We start from the raw sequence: 18,416 nt of genomic DNA, 5'->3' as shown, positions 1-18,416 counted from the left end.
GACGGTACCGCAAAGACTCACATGCAAAATGCAATTAAGTTATGGGTTTGTCGAACTCGCAGGAAAATACGAATAACTCTATCGGTTTTTATAGAACACACAGAAATATGAAATTATTTGTTGGTTCAAGTGTAGCACATAGAAAAATAAGCTTACATTGCACCTACGCCCCAAAATTTCGGTAGTGGCGCTAGCTTTGCCACCTAACAAAAAAAGAAATAGCCATCCGCGCCAACTTTGGCGCCGTAGCAGGCCAAAACTCCCAGCTGATTTCTAACGCTAAAAAAAAGGTAAAACTGACGAGTACTCAGAACCGACCCTCTCCCTTCCAATCTTATCTTCTTCCCATTCTTTTAGTCTCTCAACTCAGCACCGACCCCTCCCTGGCTTCCTCCATCCTCTCCTCTGCTTCCTCCGATTGAAGCTCACTGGAGGGGCAGCCTCCACCGGACGTTGCTAGTGGCGTCGGCGGCTGCGCCGAAGCCGCCATGCGCTGCCCCTCCCCACTGCATTTTGCTGGCAAGGCCCGACGCAGACCCATCTAGGGCTTCGTGGGCCCACACCGCCGGCCGCCACTCCGCAGCAACGGGTCGACCAAACCCCGACGCCTCCAGGTCCGGCGCTACTACCAGTTGTCGGCACTGCCCCCAGGTCCGTCTAGCGCTACCCCTAGTTGGCTAGTCCAAGGATTTTTCTTATGGTCTTGATCTATTTGTCTCACGCTATCACTGTACCATAATTTTGCAAGAGAGGTGAAGGCCTCTAGCACCCAACCCATGAAGGCATTTTGTTTGATCTGCACATCACCAGACCAAAGATTCCGGATTTGCAATCCTTTATGTACTGATGTTGATTTTGCAAGCCTTAAGATGCTGCGTAATTTTTTTCCTCAATATTGACGAAATCTAAAGTAAACAAAATTTGGATAATATGTCTACTGCACTTAAATATTGTCAGGACAGTCACTTCTTGTCGTTGCTTTTTTTTGTCAGCTCTAATATGAATGTGAAAGCAGCTAGATAAGTAGTTCCTAATGGTGTTTTACTTTTAACCTGTATTAAGATACCATGCCTTAATCTCTTTGTTATCTGATTAGTAAACATGATAATTATTATGACTGATATCTGTTTTACCATGCTATTTTCTATATAAGTCTATTGACAAATGAAGTTCCTTTAATTATTGTTGGTGCTTTGTTAGCGGACCATTTACCAGTTGCAGAATAAATAACCATAATTTTTTGAGATGTCTTTAAATGAGAACCATATAGTTTATTTAGGTGTGTGTGAGAGTGCCAGTTTACTATTTTGCACACTGACTTTTGTTGCACTACTGTAACACATGAAATTGCTAAGCTTTTTAAAGCAACTCAGATTTAGACAATAAAGAAAATATTGTCAGGTTCTGGTTTTGCATAGCTGAGCATCACTACAATTGATAGTGAATTATTTGTGTGGTACAGGTTTAATTGCTCATGTACTGAGGATTTGTATTGCAGTCAACCAGCTGATTACACATAAGGCGGAGGCTTGAATTGTCCTTGTGGTTCAAGGTAAAATTTCTATTTGTGGTATATGTATGAATGTGCTCTACCTACTAAATATTCATATATTGTGATTGTTGTTCTCATTTGTTTTGCTTTAGTAATGGGTTGTCTATATATAGTATTTTTGAATCCCTATATACGTTCATCTTTACATTGATTATAAAACATCAGTTCAGATTTATTATCTTGGTATGTATATGTATCTTCTGTTCTGGAATGATAGGACAAGCTTGGCTTTATTTTTGAAAGATGTGTTGAGATAGCTTAATAAGATGCATTTTTCTGATTTCAAACACAGAGATACTTGAAATGTCACGAACATGGATGTATAGTGGTTGGGAATGTGGTAAAGCTCCCTCTAATGAATGGATTGATCAAACAACTGAATTCTTGAATTTTGCATTCTCTTTACTAGGTGTGGCTGAAACTGATACCATTAAGTGTCCCTATGCCATGTGTCGGAACTACTTTAGACACAAAAGGCAAACTATAGAGATTCTCTTGTGTAAATATGGTTTTAGAGAAGGTTATAAAATATGGACAGAGCATGGTGAGAATGTCTTTAGTCATGATGAATGTAGGCATGTAGCTAATGGTGAGGGTCTGAATGAAGTTGATCATATGGACCATATGCTATCTGATCTGGTTGGAGAATGCCGACCAGCACTAGATGATGAGCCATCATCCTCTACCAAAGCCTTTTATAGAATGGTTGCTAGTGCGGATGAAAAGGTGCATGAGAAAACAGATCATTCATCTCTTTCTGCATTAGCTCGCTTGCTTGCGGTGAAGTCTGAAGGAAGTTCCAGCAGGCCTAAAAACTTGTCTTGCAGCGCTAACAACAAAAACAACAAATGTAAGTATGGTAGTGACTTGATACTTGTACATATGAATCCACTGTTGATCATTGTAAAGAAGGTCCAACTGTTTTTTACAGCTAATTGAACTAGACAACTGATATGTTTTGATGTCAGAATGACAACACAAAGTGCAGCAATGAGGAAGTGGCCTCATGTTGATGGTTACTGTAGTTTGCAACTTTGCATCTTAGTTTAACTCTCATGGTAAGCTGTCAAAACTAGTGTCCTCCCTTGTGTCAAAACAATACACTCCCTGCACTTGTCTAGTGACACACATACTAGTGCCATTAACAGTTTGAGACTTTGAGTGCTTCATGTTTGGTGTTGGTATGAACTTAAGAGTTCGGTTAAGTATTATGAATTTCTGAAATGCAATTGCTTATTTACACGATACTATTATTTTTTGCAGTTACCTACTAGTTCATCTCACGCTGGAGACGACATGGAAGATGAGGACTACATGGAAGAAGAGGACCTGGAGGATCTTGATGGGGAGGACCTTAATGAGAATGACTCCGATTGTGAAGATATGGATGGGGAGGACATGGATGGATAGGACTGGGATGGTGAGGATAGAGATCGGAAATGGATGGTGATGCAGAAAATATTGGCAGCAACAATGGTGGATCAATCAGCAATGAGTTTCGTGACTTCTGCAATAAACATGGCATGTGGTAAGCATATCCGCTAGTGCAATCATCAATCAGCAGCAAACATGGTGCCAACTGACTTTTGTCTTTTGAATACATATGGTTGTTTTCTGAACAGCATATGGCTAAACAATGATAACTTATGAGTAGAATGATCATGTGCTTCTACTCTATGTAGTGATGGCAAAGAATTTGTATATCTAGTTGTCAACGTATTTGGTTGAACTCTAGCTTTGTAATCTGGATGCTAGTGATGTGAAATTGTGAACCATATATTGTTATCTTGAGCCTCAATATTTTTCTGCAATACTATTACTGCAAAATGCTATATTAGTGCCTGGAAAATGCTATGTTACTGCCTGAAATGCTTGTCAAAATAATAAAACCTTGTCGGTTCTGGCCGACAGGAAATAACTCATTTTTTCTGTTGGTAGATTTATCATTATTCTATCAGTACAATACAGTCAGGGATAAACTTATATCATTGACGGGAAATTGATAGGGAATTGGTATTTTTCTGTCGGGATAGGCCTACAGGGAAATGATTCTTGATGGTTCCTTTAACCTGGCAGATGCTAATTTTCTTGTAAGTCAACCTTTAGAAAAATCCCGTTAGGAAAAATTCTTCTATCGGGGGAATCGACAGGCAATTTTAATTTCTGTATTATTTTATCCCTGTCGGTTGGCTGTCAGAAAATATTTACATAATGGTTTTTCCCAATATCCCTGACGGTAGTTGGTATAAGGAAATTTCGGTTTCCAGTAGTGATACTAACATATGTAGCTGCCAAATATACGTTGGCAGATGGCAAACAAGACCCTGCGTGGCACAAGAGAGGAATGGGAGTCTAACGCCGCTTGGTCGCCTCTAAACTCTTGCCAACCCTTGTCAGAACAAGACAGTTAACACAAGGGAAGCTAGGGTTCCAACATACACTTTGGCATCATTCATGGATGAACTTAATTATTTTGAAAGGCATGCATCATCGGTATGATTCTGCATCAAACAAACGGATGTTTTATTTACTGTGCCACCGGGTGCTTGCAGCAGCACTCGCGCCTCGAGCGGCAGTAGGCATGTTCTTTCGGGTAGTCATTTTTCGCACACAAGTTTTCGCAATCCTTAGGCCTCTTGCACGCCGGCTCGTCCCTTCTGATCTGGAAGCACCTGAACGACGCCGGCGGTGGCAACGGCCGCGGCGGCGGCGGCAAGCATCTGCCCTTGGAGCCTGCACAACATGCACATATATAAGAAAATAAAATAAATCAAATAAGGTTGGTTTGTTCACTTAGTAATATGAACACGTGCCCAAAACATAATATAGAGAGCAAGTGAAAAGGAGGGGTGTTTACATCTGCCCCCAGCTTCACTGGATGGAATGGTGGTGGACATGATCGAAAGAGCCAAGAAAACAGCGGCGGTCAGGTACATGATCCTGGTTGCCATGAGGAAGAGGATGCTACCCTCTTTTTTTTGGTGAGGAAGAGAGTGTTTATTCATTCTCTGTTTCATTGCCTTAAATAGAAGCACGACACACCAATATAAAGTTCTAAAAAAATATATAAAATTTTTTGAAAGTTAACAAATATATAAACTAACAATCTAAAAGGTAGCATATAATATATCTTGATATTTCTCTATATATCCCTATCTATCTCTATATCTTGGTCTCAATCTCTATTTGTGTATATCTACATCTTCATGTTTCACGAGCAAAGTTTATTATTGTCACTTGGCGGTACCTTCTTTTGTGCCCCTGATTCTTTGAAACCGTCTCTCTTTGCTGTTTTGATGTCGCTTTTATCGCCTTTCATGTCCTCAAACATTCTTATGGTCAGCATGTGGTTTAGATCCTACTACATATGTTGTAGGATCACACTGATTGGCCAGGTTATATGTTATAGCATAATGAAAATACACCTTTAAACTCGATATAAATTTGTATTTTGAATGGAATAACGATGGAGAATACATTCTTAATAACAAACTCAAACAAAAGAGCATGTGTTCTGAACCTAGTTATGTAGTTGTAAATATATCCTTTTTTCTTGTCCTAGATACGTAGTTGTAAATATAAAAATAAAAATTACAATAACCACTTTTAAACCTTTATTCCTAAATATTTTTTACTTTATTCCAGAAATTTATTTAAATCTTTACATATAGCAAAATAAATAAAAAAAAGTGAAACGTCTACACTATGGTTATCTTTTAGACCGTCCCTAGAAAAAACATGACATCCCTACGTACAAACACTGGTGGAGCCTCTTTAAAGCCATAGTGGGCTCCGGCCCCCCTTGTCCTGGATAAATTTTCAAAGGATCTACGAACCAGCAATTTGTGTTTGACATATGCATCTGCAGCAGATCATGCATAAAAGATGGAAGCCTATATTTATTGCATACGCACTACTTCTACACATCTGCATGGCTGCATGCATGTACTCCTATGCATTTTGACTTTCATCAAGTAGTTCATTTTGCTCGTTTAGATATTAGTACTACTCCATTCCAGCGCTGGTCTATTAGTATCGGATAATCATCAATTTTGTCTGCTTCGGGTTCGAGCCCCGCTCCCTTCTAAGTGCAATGCGGGAAGGCTCCCATCCCGTTTTTTATCAGTTTTGTTTGCTTACCCACCGTAGTTCAGATTTGCTTCTTGCTTCTAAAGTTTAAACCTCAAGAGCTGCTTCCCTAAAAATCATCTATTTCCTGGTTTGTATAATTTTTATTTAGAACAGGCGTTAATACTAGGCAATAGTGACGGTATAATGTAGCAATCGGTCCTCCCTTGGATTGGCTGCTACCTCTGCCACTGCCTACAAATCATTTTTAGTAGTGTGAGTTTTGCGCGTCAACGCCAACCTCATTTCCTTAAGTTTGGGTGTCATCATCGTTGTATTCAATTCTTTTATTATATGGGAGAGCTTTGAGACAACTATTTATGCATGGAGAATCTCTAGCACCTCCATACGTCGTACGGGACAAATCGGGTAACGCTAGAGGCCTAATGCTAGCTATATCATTCGGTCATCATGCGTACGGAGGAATTAAAAAAAAACATATAAAACATCATGATATACTGGACAAATCGAGCAACGCGAGAGGCCTAGGCCTACGGGCATAAGGGGATCTAAGAACATGCAAAACTTGAAGGTGTTAGGGCATGTTTGGATTGATGCCACCGCTTGCCCTTCCAAATTTTTTGGCATCGACTCCTTTCCCTCCGGTTCGTGAAATTTTACGGCACGCTCACTGACCAACGACGCTTACTGTCACTTGGCGGTGCCTTCTGAGTTTTGCTGTTTTACGTGTGGGGTACGCCCTCGGCAGTATCGTCTTCTACGAGCTGAACCGAGCACCGGCCAAAGGGTTTGTTGTACCCTGATTAGCCTGTTTTAATCACAGTACTATCTGTACATATACAAGCCATAAAATCCCAGGTGCTACTAGCACTTAATCAGATCGGAAATATAAAAAAATAAAATAAGGAATGCTATTTACTGCCCAGTACAGTTCGCGACAACAATACGGTGACTGTATGTATGAGGCATCTACCATTTCAATTTGCCATCTATAGGCACTCATTTCTCCAAACACAAATGGCTCCTGCTAGCAAGTTGTGACCATCGAAAAAATGCACACATCCGCTTGCAAATAATCTACAGAATCAAACAATTCTATGATCGACAGCATTTTCTAAAAACCTGTATGAAGGGGTGTGCCTCAGAATGTGACCCAAGTTGATCACTTTTCACACCCATTGTCAATCCATGTCTGGACAATCTGGAATATTCTGTGCACTAAGATGAAAGCATAAGCTTTTTTCCAGCTGTTCTTTGGCATATAACATGTGACGTATAACTTGAACTTAGTTTCCAAGATCAGTAGCTCTAGCTTCTCTGTACTGTTTGTTGAAGGGTTGGCCATGCAATCTCCTCGTCGTTGGTGTATCCATTCACAAGAAAATCAGTGCAGTTCCTCTGGCAACCCCGACTGTATGGATTTCTGAAGCGCCCATCAGGCCCTCGAAGATATGAGTAGCGGGACTTGTTTGCTTGCTCATTAGTTGTGACGTTCCATGCTATCTGCAATAAATAGGTGAAGTATACGCATTATAAAATGGACCTAAAGAAACTACATGCTACTTCTACCAAACTGTTGAATCCAACGTAATTGTTTAAGTGATATGCGGTTTCACAAAATACAGAAATGATAAAAAAAAATATGTTCTCATATGATTGACAAGATAAATAGCAAAGGATTCCAATTGTGTAAGGCACAAAATAAAACCTATGTCAGAAGCGCACGAACCATGAGACCATAATTAGATCATACAGCATACAGACAAAAAAGAAACCCCAGTATGATAACCAAGGAATGTTTGTTGAAAATATGCAGTTCTATATAAACTGCGCAAAAAACCATGCTGAAAATTTACCTGCACTGCTTGTGCTCCAGTCAGAATAAGAGCTCCAGTTAACAAAAAGACATCCAGAAACATGAACAATACAGCTCCAGGATGATTTGTCAGCATGAAGTGTGTCCACGATTCTGAAGATGAGAGTATAATGGGCTCTGTCCAAAGTCCTGGCATTAAATCACCTTGACTTGTTAGTACAATCTTGAAGAGATTTGAAAAAAGAAATTTTGTTTACACATGTCCTTACTGTGGAATCCAACGGCAGCACCCAGAAAGGATGTAGCTATCCCCATACAAAGGAACACGAAAAAGTCCCACTTATTTCGCTGCAAGAAAAATATATATCAGTAGTTATATGGAAATCTATCAGAACTGCATGCAGAAAACAACTGCATACAAACATGAAGATGGTTAAAGTGCTAGTCCTATTGCAGTCAGATTTTGAAAGGACAAACCGAATCCACAGTTTTTTTAGGTGAATACTGAACATCAAAAACTGGAATTATCCATTCAGCAATAAGCATTCTATTCTTCCAAAAGCAAAAAAAAAGTATCTAATATTAGTCCCTAGTAAGGAAAAAGTTTCTTAAAACAACTGGAACAGCAGAACAGGCACTGAAGTTCACAACAAAGATAATTCCAGATGTGAAAATTAATGTTAAACACAGAAATATACATATCTGCATCGTACCTTTCCAACACAGTTTGATATCCATGGGCAGTGATGATCAAACTGCTCGACACAATGCTTACAAGTTGGACAATGTTTGGAGCGCATAGGGCGAATTATCTGGTAAGTAAAGTTACCCGTCAGTAACAGTAAGCAGAGTTGGGATTCATAGCCAAAACAAGAGCAGGTAACAAGAGAAGCACATGCACATATGGTTACATCTTCTTCTTCCATACCAAAGTGCCATCTCCACATGATACCCACTAACATAATATGAAAGATAACAGGTTGAAAAAATCACAGAAACGAAAATAATAGATAATAGGAAAGGTTTTTCCTATTACCTTACAAGTAGGGCATAGCTGAGACCAATTGCCTGTCCAAGTAGAGGAATCGATAAGATCAATCCCCATAAGTGGTTCCTGTAAATAAAGCACTAATCTTTGTCATACTGACCAAAAACAATCATCTGAAGGATACAATTTTGTATAGTTTGACAAACTATATGATGTATAGTCAGCGTCCAACATGTTCACTACAGTTGGTCGCAGTGACAAAAAGATGGCTAAAAAAAAGATGAACTGCTAACTTCCACCAATTGAAACATAGCATGGTATAATGATATCTACTACAAACTGTAGCATGTGTTAAGTATTCCTTGAAATGACACAGCACGATTCTATAAATACTGGTGCAAAGGATTTCCTTGAAGTGGATATGTAGAAAAATAGTCTTTGAACAACAGTGATAGAACGTTTCTACCTTCGGATCAAGTCGCTTGGTATTTGCCTTGATATAGCCAGGATTTTTTCTGTCGAAACAGCAAAAGATCACGGACTTTAATCAGGGAGCAGAAGGCAGACAACATGCTGAGAACAAAATAATATAACAATCTTATAAAAGTAGATGTTGAGATAAAAACTTCAAAATGGAAATTTCCACACTAGCAAGCATGCATGTGATATAAAATCAAATCTTTTCCCATGCTCTCATCACAAATTCCTTTTTTAAACAGTACAGCATCACAAATTATAGCTCGTTAATGTACGAAAGACTAAAGTACATAGCACATCAGAAAATTGCAAAAGCTACCTGCTAACTCTGTAGAACATTACTTGCGAGGCAAAGAAAAGTGATACAGCAGCCCAAGACCAAAGACCAGCAGTAGCAGTGATCCTAGAAAAATTAGGTGCTGCAAAGAATTTATAATAAGGTCTGACGATAAAAAAAGATCCATATTTTAGCATAAACAAAAGCTCACAAACACCTCTTACCAAATACAATCGAGTTCAGGAAAAGGATGAGGCAGATGACAAGATAAGCAAACAAGAAGGGGGCATATCCAATTTTTCTCGATCTCCCAGGGAAGTACTTGTCTTCAAAGCTTACTTTTGTAGCATTAGACTGCAAGCAGAGAAATGCTTCCGTTAGTAGAGTTGAAAAGTTCAGTACCAAAACACACTAAACAAATATTTGGAGAACAAGGTTCAAAATAGGGGAGGAACAAATAGGAAAGAGATACAGCGATTCAATACATGGCATTGATCATTTACCCCAGCACACATCTTAATGTGTATGAGCAAACTGAATAATGGCATGCAGTAAAATTTCTCAGGCAGATAAAAAGGATAATTCTTATAGGTGTATAAGAATGACAGGAGAAACGTACAAGGATATTGGAAAGATGCCGATGACCTTTTTCTGCCGCAAGTTGAACAGGAGTTAGCCCACCACTATCCTTTAATGTGAGTTCTTCCTTTGTACCAGCATGTACAAGAACTGTGCAAACCTCCAAATTTCCTCTTATAGCAGCCCAGTGTAAAGGGGTACAACCTGCACAGGATCACAAAAGAGATTAAATATTATATAGCAACCTAGTTGCCAAGGTGAAAGAAAAATAATACAGCCACATTCACAATCATCCGTATTTTCAGGGAAATTGATTCACCCTAGATTTTTCCTTCAATAAGATTGGAGCAAACTACAAACAGTAAAAAATAAATATTTTTTTAAAAAAATTATTTTGTCAAGCACTGAACCCTACCAAAATACATGTTGCTCTAATTGTTCCTGGCATAAGACAGAGAGGCATATGAAGTAGCCAAAAGATGTAGTCAAATACCACAGAAAAGAGTAGGTACCATTTTTGTCTTGCCTTACTTGATTAGCATCCATAAACAGAAGTAACCTGATTGTATCTGCATTCCCCTTGTAGGAAGCCCTGTATATGTTATAGAAGATGTAAATGTTACGTAATGCCAAACATGGACACAGATCAAGTATTCGATGTATGGAAGTCTCAAACAGAAATCAGGTAGAAAATAAGTTAAATAACTTTACTTAACAAACTTCATACTGCTCTAACTTTGGAGGTGCTACCATTACTATTGACAATTCAATGATTTGTTGGGTGGGAGACACTGTCAGGTGGAGAGTTTGGCTGGGGCGATACTATCACTACATTTGACAATTCACTGCCATATGATTCTAAGAGAGTGAGAAACAACCAAAGCAGAGCCAACAAATGATTTTCTGTACAACATATTACCAGAAAACGTATGTAAAAGATGTTTTATCATTTTTGAGCTTGCTCGAGCTTAGATACTGCAAACCATTTTTCAGCAGAGGTGTGTCATGGTGGATGTTAATTTTCTTGATACCAATTGGCAAACAAAACTTATTAAATATCAAACAACATACACTATGCATGCTGAGCAGTGTACATTATCTGAACGAATCATTTATCTGCGGGAACAATTTGATCTAAGTTTCGAACAGAATATAGAAAAACATAATAAAGTGTGTATCATCTTTTTGACAATGATACGTAAAACCAGGGAAAACATGCATTCAGAAAGTAGAGTATTATCAATAATCATGTACCAGTGCAATGCGCTCCTCCCATCATTGTCCAAAGCATCAAAATCTGCATCATACTTTGAGATAATGTGATACAAGAATGATGTCTGGCCATACTGAGCTGCAACGTGGACTGCCTGACATAATAATCAAAACGGGGAACAGTCAAACAGAAGATTTCACATGACTCATAGATAGGTAAATATTAAGAGGCATTAGGCTGGGGCCAAGAACTGAATTTTTTTTCCCTCATCAGCATTATGATGTATGACTCCGAAGGAGAGCTGGTAAGGTTCTCCAAAGACAAGATAGCAAGCGTAGACGAAAATTCCCATAAAGTTGTGCTATAAATTTTGTCAAACAGCTTGTCCAATGAAGCATGTAAGGCTTGCCTAGCAGCACACAGCAGAATTAAGCTTTAATAGATCTTGTTGCCAATGATTTGTTGTTTCCAAAAACAAAATCGCCCTAGCATGAAATCTGCCTGCTACTTCACCCTTGTCCAAGCAATAATGTTTGATGGGCAAATGTACTTTTCTAATTTGAAACAGAGTAAAGGTGACAGATTTCTGGACTGCCAACCCAACTCCTAGTTATTTACAAATGTAGTCAATTGACATGAATATTGAAACATACAGACCATGCAGCTTTTTTAGATGATAGACCATACAGCTGACCTGGCAAACCAGCCAATAATCAGTACAGATTCTACACAATTGAATGGCCAAACAAATGTTGCAGACATCAAAAGTCATCCTAAAGGCAAAATTGGTCTCATTGTCTCCTCAGTTCCTCACCAATCAGATACTACACCCAACAGCCAAGCAAGCAAAAGCAAGCAAAGGAGCAACAGACAGGAGCCCCCCGAACTGCACATCCATAGAGACAAGAGGCGCCGCGTTACCCGGTAGCCGTTGACGTCGGCGGCCTCGACCCTCGCGCCGTGCTCCACGAGCACGTCGGCCACGGACGTCGACCCGCGCACCGCCGCCCAGTGCAGCGCCGTCTGCTGCGCGTGGTCCGTCGCGTTCACGTCGGACCCGTGCTGCAGGCACCAGGCAAAATCCCGTCAGCGAAGCGAAGTGGCGGCCGAGCTCGAATCGGTACCGAATCGAAGGTCCCCCGTGGAGCCGAAACAAGCGAGCGAGCGAGCAGAGCAGCGGCGAGGGGCGGAGGAGAGAGAGAACCCGAAAGCGACCTCGATGACGTAGAGCGCGACGTGGGGGTAGTTGTTGAGCGCGGCCCACTGGAGCGCGTGGTAGCCGTTGCCGTCGGGCTCCCTGAGCGCGGCGGCGCCCCCGCGCTCCACGAAGCCCCGCAGCCGCTCCAGGTCCCCGTACGCGGCCGCCGAGTACACGTCCACCACGGGGTCCGGCTCCGCCGCCGCGGCCCCTCCCTGCCTCCGCCGCTCCTCCTCCTCCTCATCCCGCCTCGCGCCGTCGGACACCACCTCGATCTCCGCCATGGCCGCCCCCCGGGGGGCGGAGGAAGCGATGGGGGAGGGAGAGGAGCTAGGTCTGGAGCCGCGTGATTCCTTCGAGGCGACGCGGGCGCGGTGGGGGTGGTCAAGGGGGCTGACGCGGGGCGGAGGATCTGGGAGGGAACGGCGACCACCGACAGGGCGACAGCCGCCGGTGGCGTCCGGGTCCGGAATCCGGAGTGGTTGGGGGCGGAGGGGAAGAAGGGCGAGAGGTCAGAGGGGGAGTGACGCGGTGGCCCGTGAGGGGTGGTGGGAGCCGTCGGATGCTGGATCGGACGGTCAGGGTGCTCTCAGGTCAGATGGAATGCAAGAGCGGGGGCCACGGCCGGCTTTGTTGGCTCGAGTTTTGGCTGGATGGAAATGACGTGTGCACACGCACGCATAAACATTGCAGCCGTCACGAATGGCGTCAACTAAACGTGGTACGGCTACTAATGTCTTGCAACGTTGCATCATATCGCGTGTGTACCATCCGTTACTGTTCAAAACTAAGTACGGAGCATAAGATAGACCGGGGTTCATCTTTCCCACGATCTTCTTCGTTCCTTCTCTTTATCTTCTCCTCTTCTTCTCTTCATGCACAGTTGAAATTTATAACAAGCTCGAAGAACTCATAGAGAATGATCATAACGGTAGATAGAAAAAGTGATCCTTCTAAATCCATGCTCCCTAGTAGGGAGTTTCATGAATTTGTATGTAGAAAGGGACTCCAGCTTCCTGCCCTACATTGGGTTGAGCTCTAAAGATAGGGTAAAAGCTTCCACATATACCGGAGCATCTTGACGACTTTGCTCTCCATCTCAATTAGTTTGAGTCGATGAGAGATTGGTCGATATCGATGTATGAGAGGATGCAAATACATTCTTATGTTGATAAGCAGGATGTTATTGCAAAAACGGAGATAAAAACAAAATAGCACATAAGCTGCTTGATGCCATGAGCACACATGGATGCAAGTATTAGACGGACCCTCCTCTACATTAGCCTTCTTTTCCTTCCTTCCTTCCTTTCTTTCTATCTTCTGCGTTATCATCATATTCCTTCTTTTCCTTCACTATCTTTTGCTCCGAAATTTAGCAAATCTCTGCCATTGGTTGTGGCGGCGACCGGAAGCCACTGTGGGTTACAAATGCAATGAAATACAAATAAAATTGGTTAATTAGTTGGTCAAATAACCTAGAGAAAATAATGTAGAGTGGTCAAGTGAACACGAACATGATGTTCCTAGTTTGGCCGAAGGGGTGATAGATAACATGATCGCAAGAGCCAAGAACAATGCTGTTAAGGATATTGTTCTTATTATATTTCTCTTGATGAGTGCTATAGTTACTATATTGCTACTACTGCAACCAGGTTCATGGAATGCAGGTTGCCGTTGTTTGGTTGCTCACATTACATTCTGAGCCTGGCTCATGAGATGTAAAAGTACCCCTCGAGCTTGGCTCTGCAGATACGTAGATTTTGAGCATTTCTGTGGAGTCTGGCTCGCTGGATGCGATCACTGAGTATACTCAGTTAATGATGGTACTAGTGCGTGATCAATACATATCAAGTGATATTAATATATCTTAAGAAATATTAAGATGTAATAAGATAAAATAAAAGCAATAAGAACGTAGTTACACAAAATAACTGTTATGATGATAATATTTATCCTTTTATATCTCATGCGACATATCTTTATACGGACAACCAAACATCATCAATTCCCTGCCAATCTAATCAAATGCAAGCAACCAAACAGCATGCCATTGCACGAACCCAGCCGCTGGAGAGGGCCTAGCTCATGGATACGAGCCAGGCTAAGCTATACGGGTAACCAATTAGACCCTACATTTCTCTTCTTGGGAGGAGAGGATTGTTTATATCTTTATCTTTTTTCTATCTTGCGTGCAAATATTTATATAGAAGAATCTCGTACAAACGCATTGTTTTGCATATTACTTATATTTTATCATCTCTTACATTAATATTTTGATATATCTTATTACGCTCCATGCAAATCTTCCACAAATATTTTGATATCTTAGTTCTTAGTACTAGATTTTGATATCTCTTCTATACTTGAGTAGCTATGTAGAAGCATCCAAATAAATCCATAAGTATTAATTTTTTGCTAATGCATGCGATGGGTACTAACCCTTGTCCATATCTACTCCTCTTGCATGATAAATCTGTTTATCCAGATATTTCAGTATTTAATCTCATTTTGCATACCTTCTAAAATTTGACACTTGATGACACAAGTACCGTTTCAAAAGGTTAAAACAGCTTCACATCATTTTCGCAATTTTCGCAGCGCACCCTACCCTTGCCGCATGCCGCCGTACCGTATCCCATCCCTGCTCCGGCTTCGGTTTGCGGCTGCCGCACTCTGTTGCCAGCAGCGCCGCCCCCGTCTTCCCGGGACCCCGCCGACGCGGCGCCCCTGCTTCCCTCGCCTCACCGCGCGCAAAAGCCCCATGGCCACGGCCTCGTCCTCCCCCTCCACCCCGCAGCCCTTCAAGGTTCGCCCTCATCGATTTCAATCCGACAACAATCCCTTTCCTCTTCCTCTGCTCGTTCTGACCGCCGGTGGCTTCGTCGCGTCGCAGCTGATCCTGGGGTCGTCGTCGGTGGCGCGGAAGCACATCCTCGAGGAGATGGGGCTCGAGTTCCAAGTCATGGTGGGCCGTCGTGTTACTTCTTGGCTCTGCCGCTCTGGTTCTGCCGGCGAAGTGCTGATGAGATTTGTTTTATCTCTGTGTGGTTTCAGACTGCGGACATCGACGAGAAGAGCATCAGGCGGGAGAATCCTGACGACCTGGTGATGGTTCTTGCCGAGGCCAAGGTAGGTTCAAATTTCCTTGCGTTTTACTCTGTTGAATGCACTACGATGTAGATTCAGTACTATGAAGTTCGGGGATTGTACAGTTTCATTGAGTTGCCCATGTGAATATGATGGCTTTTTATGGTTCAGTTACAAATATGTTGCCAGCTGCTGCAAGGCTGTTGCCATGTACTTCTTGTAGTCAAACATTCAGAGTTTAGGTTCTGAGATGGTGTCCCTTAGTTCTTTTTTATCACAATGTTTAGGAGTTATTTTTTCCTTAAAAAAAGCAGCTCTTTTTTTTTCATTGGATGTTATATGATGCGAAAGAGGCATACCTACACTGTTTTTTTTAAAAAAATAGAGGCATGCCTACACTTTCCAAAACTACCCTTACCTCAATGTGCTCAACAACTTACATTACTTCTTTCCCCTCTTTTCCAAACCACTTCTTTCCCCTCTTGTTCACCCTAGGGAAAACTTATCTGAATGCTTTTTTATCATTCAATATACATGTCTTATGTGCTGAAAATGGTGATCCAGAAAAACGAAAGTGATCCACATCTTCTGGAATGTATTTGTTTTCATGTAGCTGAGTTCATTTTGGTCTCATATTCATTGTTGAACACTCTATATTGATATATGGAAGCATACAAAGGTCCTTGTGGCTTCCTACAGTGGACAAAAGTACCATGTAAAGCTAAGTGCCAAAACGGAGGGAAAGACAAGCGTTCAGTCATGGGTACACTTTCCCTTATAATCTCACTGAAAGCTCATTTGTTGTGTTAGGAAACAGATAAAAATTATTGTTGACAATACCTCATTTCGTAACTCCACTTGAGAGTGCATAGTTAAATCAGCAGTGACAGTTTTTGTGCACCTTTTGTGACAGTTTTGCTACTTCTTTGATGCTTTCAATATGATAGTTGTTAGATATGGTTCTCGTACTCCATATCTATGACCAATATGTATTTTTGTGACATTGAAATAGCAATGTTTATGAAGAGCTGATGTTCTACAATATGGAATTTCATAGCTACAAGAAACACAAGCATTGCCATAATCATTTTCTTTATTTGAAAGCAGATATTTTTTTCTGGTTTTTGTGGTGGAAATGGAAGCTGAAGCAATGCCCAAACAAATAGGACCACAGATATTTTTTCTGCACTGACTACTTTTTCCTCTAGCATGGAATTAACCACTTTGAGCATCTTTCAGGCTGACGCTATCATGTCCAGATTGAACATTGCTGATTACCAGAAAGAAGGCAGTCAACCAACACTCCTGATCACTTCAGACATAGTATGTCTTGCTAACCTGTGCTCTCCTACTTTAGGTGGAACTTGCATGCCACGGTTATGTGGTGGAACAGATCTCTCTTTTATGGTTTTACTAGAATGTTATCATTTGTATGATTACATACTGAATTGTAGTTGACTTTGAGGTGGTCGTCCATGAAGGAATTATTAGGGAAAAGCCAACCACCAAGGAAGAAGCACGCCAATTTCTAAAAGGTTTCTCATCCACACAATATCTGAGCCCAAATGTTTTAGTGCTATAATTGTTGATTAATTGAATCATAAATCTTCTCCAGGTTATTCCGGTGGTCATGTGTCAACTGTTGGGTCTGTAGTTGTAACTAATCTTACAACTGGGAAGAGACTTGGAAGTTTGGACAAAGCTGAGGTAATTCACTTTTTTAGTCAAAAGGATTATTTTATCAAGACAATCTTATGTTTTTTTTGCTTTTCAGATCAAATTACTAATTACTGCTTTGGGGGGGGGGGGGGGGGGCAGGTGGTTCCATCAATAAGTTTATTTAACATAAAATAAATGCACTGATTATGGGGGAGGGGGTATTCAGTAGATGTGATCTTCCAATTTATTCTGTCAAAAGCAAGTAGAATCCCCAACTTGGTGCCTTAAGTGTGTCTTAAATGTAATATTTGTGGATGATAATTGACTAAGAAATTTTTCCTTGTTCTTCTGCAGGTTTATTTCCACGATATACCAGATGAGGTCATTGAGAACTTGGTACGACCTTGTATTTGAACCCAAAAGTCATAGTTGAAGCACCCAAAACAATTCCTGAATTACTATCACAAGTTCTAATATTTTCATATTTGTCACTTTGTTGTGTCACTGAGCTGTTTTTCTCTGCCCTGGCCTGTTGCTAGATCGATGAGGGAGTAGTATTTAGGGTTGCAGGTGGCTTGCTGCTCGAACATCCATTGACACTGCCATTTGTTGAAGCAGTGGTCAGTTTATCTGTCACCTTATATTGCTCATCTTAGAGCATTTGTGTTTGATTTTTTTTAAATGACCTAACTCCTGTATTTATGCAGGTGGGCTCTAGCGACAGCGTAATGGGTCTCTCGAAGGAAATCGCAAACAAGCTAATTCACGATGCACTGCGTGCTTAGCCAAGCACTTTTGGCGTTATTGTCTCTAATCAAATTCTTATTGCACTCACCTGTTGACAACATCACAGAGACAGCTTACCAAGGCTTCGGGGTAACTGATAGTGAATCAGTGATTGTTGTAATTTCAAACATGGTGTTTAAAACAGAGGTAGTTGCACCTATGGAGTGTACAAAAACGCTCCAATCATGTGGCCTACTATTGTTAATTGTAACCAGGTTTTACTCATGGTTTTCTCACCTGAAAGTTGTGTGTACGGTTTATGATATATATTATCCATTTTTTCCATTTCGTTTGTAACTTGTGATGCTGTCTCCTTTGCAACTGTTACAAAAGAGCAAACGAAATGGTCGTTGCTGTTGTTGCCTGCACAATGGTCTCTGGATGCAATGCAACTGTTTTGGGAAGTTTTGCATACTCGCTGATCTGAATTTCTATATTTTCTAGGGATGGGCCTTATGTATTCTGGAGTAATGTTGTCTGTCGCAATTTGATGTTGCAGATGGCCTAAGAATTTTACTTCAAAGCTGAACAAAAATGTTTAAACCGTCTGCAACTGTCTCTTTAGGTACTCCCTCCGTCCTGGAATGTAAGGTATTTTGCTTTATACTTAGTTAAAGTAGTCTAACTTTCATTAAACTTATAGAGAAAAATATTAACATCTAACACATCATATAAGTGTATTAAAAAAATACATT

The 18,416-nt window shown here is 41.0% G+C and overlaps 2 protein-coding genes and 1 long non-coding RNA gene across 3 annotated transcripts; 2 read left to right on the top strand and 1 right to left on the bottom strand.

Annotated features, from left to right (window-relative positions):
- Positions 1-296: 296 nt before the first annotated feature.
- On the top strand, positions 297-3,363 carry LOC112903391. Its single transcript, XR_003230797.1, has 3 exons — positions 297-651; positions 1,463-1,552; positions 2,816-3,363. It is a non-coding gene; the product is annotated as an uncharacterized LOC112903391 (long non-coding RNA).
- A 3,165-nt stretch (positions 3,364-6,528) lies between these two features.
- On the bottom strand, positions 6,529-12,677 carry LOC112903100 (probable protein S-acyltransferase 23). Its single transcript, XM_025972315.1, has 13 exons — positions 12,207-12,677; positions 11,913-12,053; positions 11,033-11,145; positions 10,291-10,370; positions 9,819-9,982; positions 9,424-9,553; positions 9,242-9,341; positions 8,912-8,960; positions 8,494-8,571; positions 8,171-8,269; positions 7,727-7,805; positions 7,498-7,646; positions 6,529-7,144 (listed from the first exon to the last, which is right to left on the bottom strand). The coding sequence occupies exons 1-13, from the start codon at positions 12,471-12,473 to the stop codon at positions 6,950-6,952; spliced, it is 1,644 nt and encodes a 547-aa protein (XP_025828100.1). The 5' UTR covers positions 12,474-12,677; the 3' UTR covers positions 6,529-6,949.
- Positions 12,678-14,780: 2,103 nt separating this feature from the next.
- LOC112902061 (maf-like protein DDB_G0281937) lies at positions 14,781-18,006 on the top strand. The gene is made up of 9 exons (XM_025970962.1): positions 14,781-14,995; positions 15,083-15,154; positions 15,244-15,318; positions 16,516-16,599; positions 16,742-16,811; positions 16,892-16,983; positions 17,290-17,331; positions 17,475-17,555; positions 17,643-18,006. The coding sequence occupies exons 1-9, from the start codon at positions 14,807-14,809 to the stop codon at positions 17,718-17,720; spliced, it is 783 nt and encodes a 260-aa protein (XP_025826747.1). The 5' UTR covers positions 14,781-14,806; the 3' UTR covers positions 17,721-18,006.
- The last annotated feature ends 410 nt before the right edge of the window (positions 18,007-18,416 follow it).

The sequence above is a fragment of the Panicum hallii genome, chromosome 8, assembly GCF_002211085.1.
Source record: "Panicum hallii strain FIL2 chromosome 8, PHallii_v3.1, whole genome shotgun sequence".
In the NCBI taxonomy this organism is placed as follows: Eukaryota; Viridiplantae; Streptophyta; class Magnoliopsida; order Poales; family Poaceae; genus Panicum; species Panicum hallii.
The sequence above is the reverse complement of the archived record's forward strand: the minus strand, read 5'-3'. Positions and strand labels throughout refer to the sequence as shown.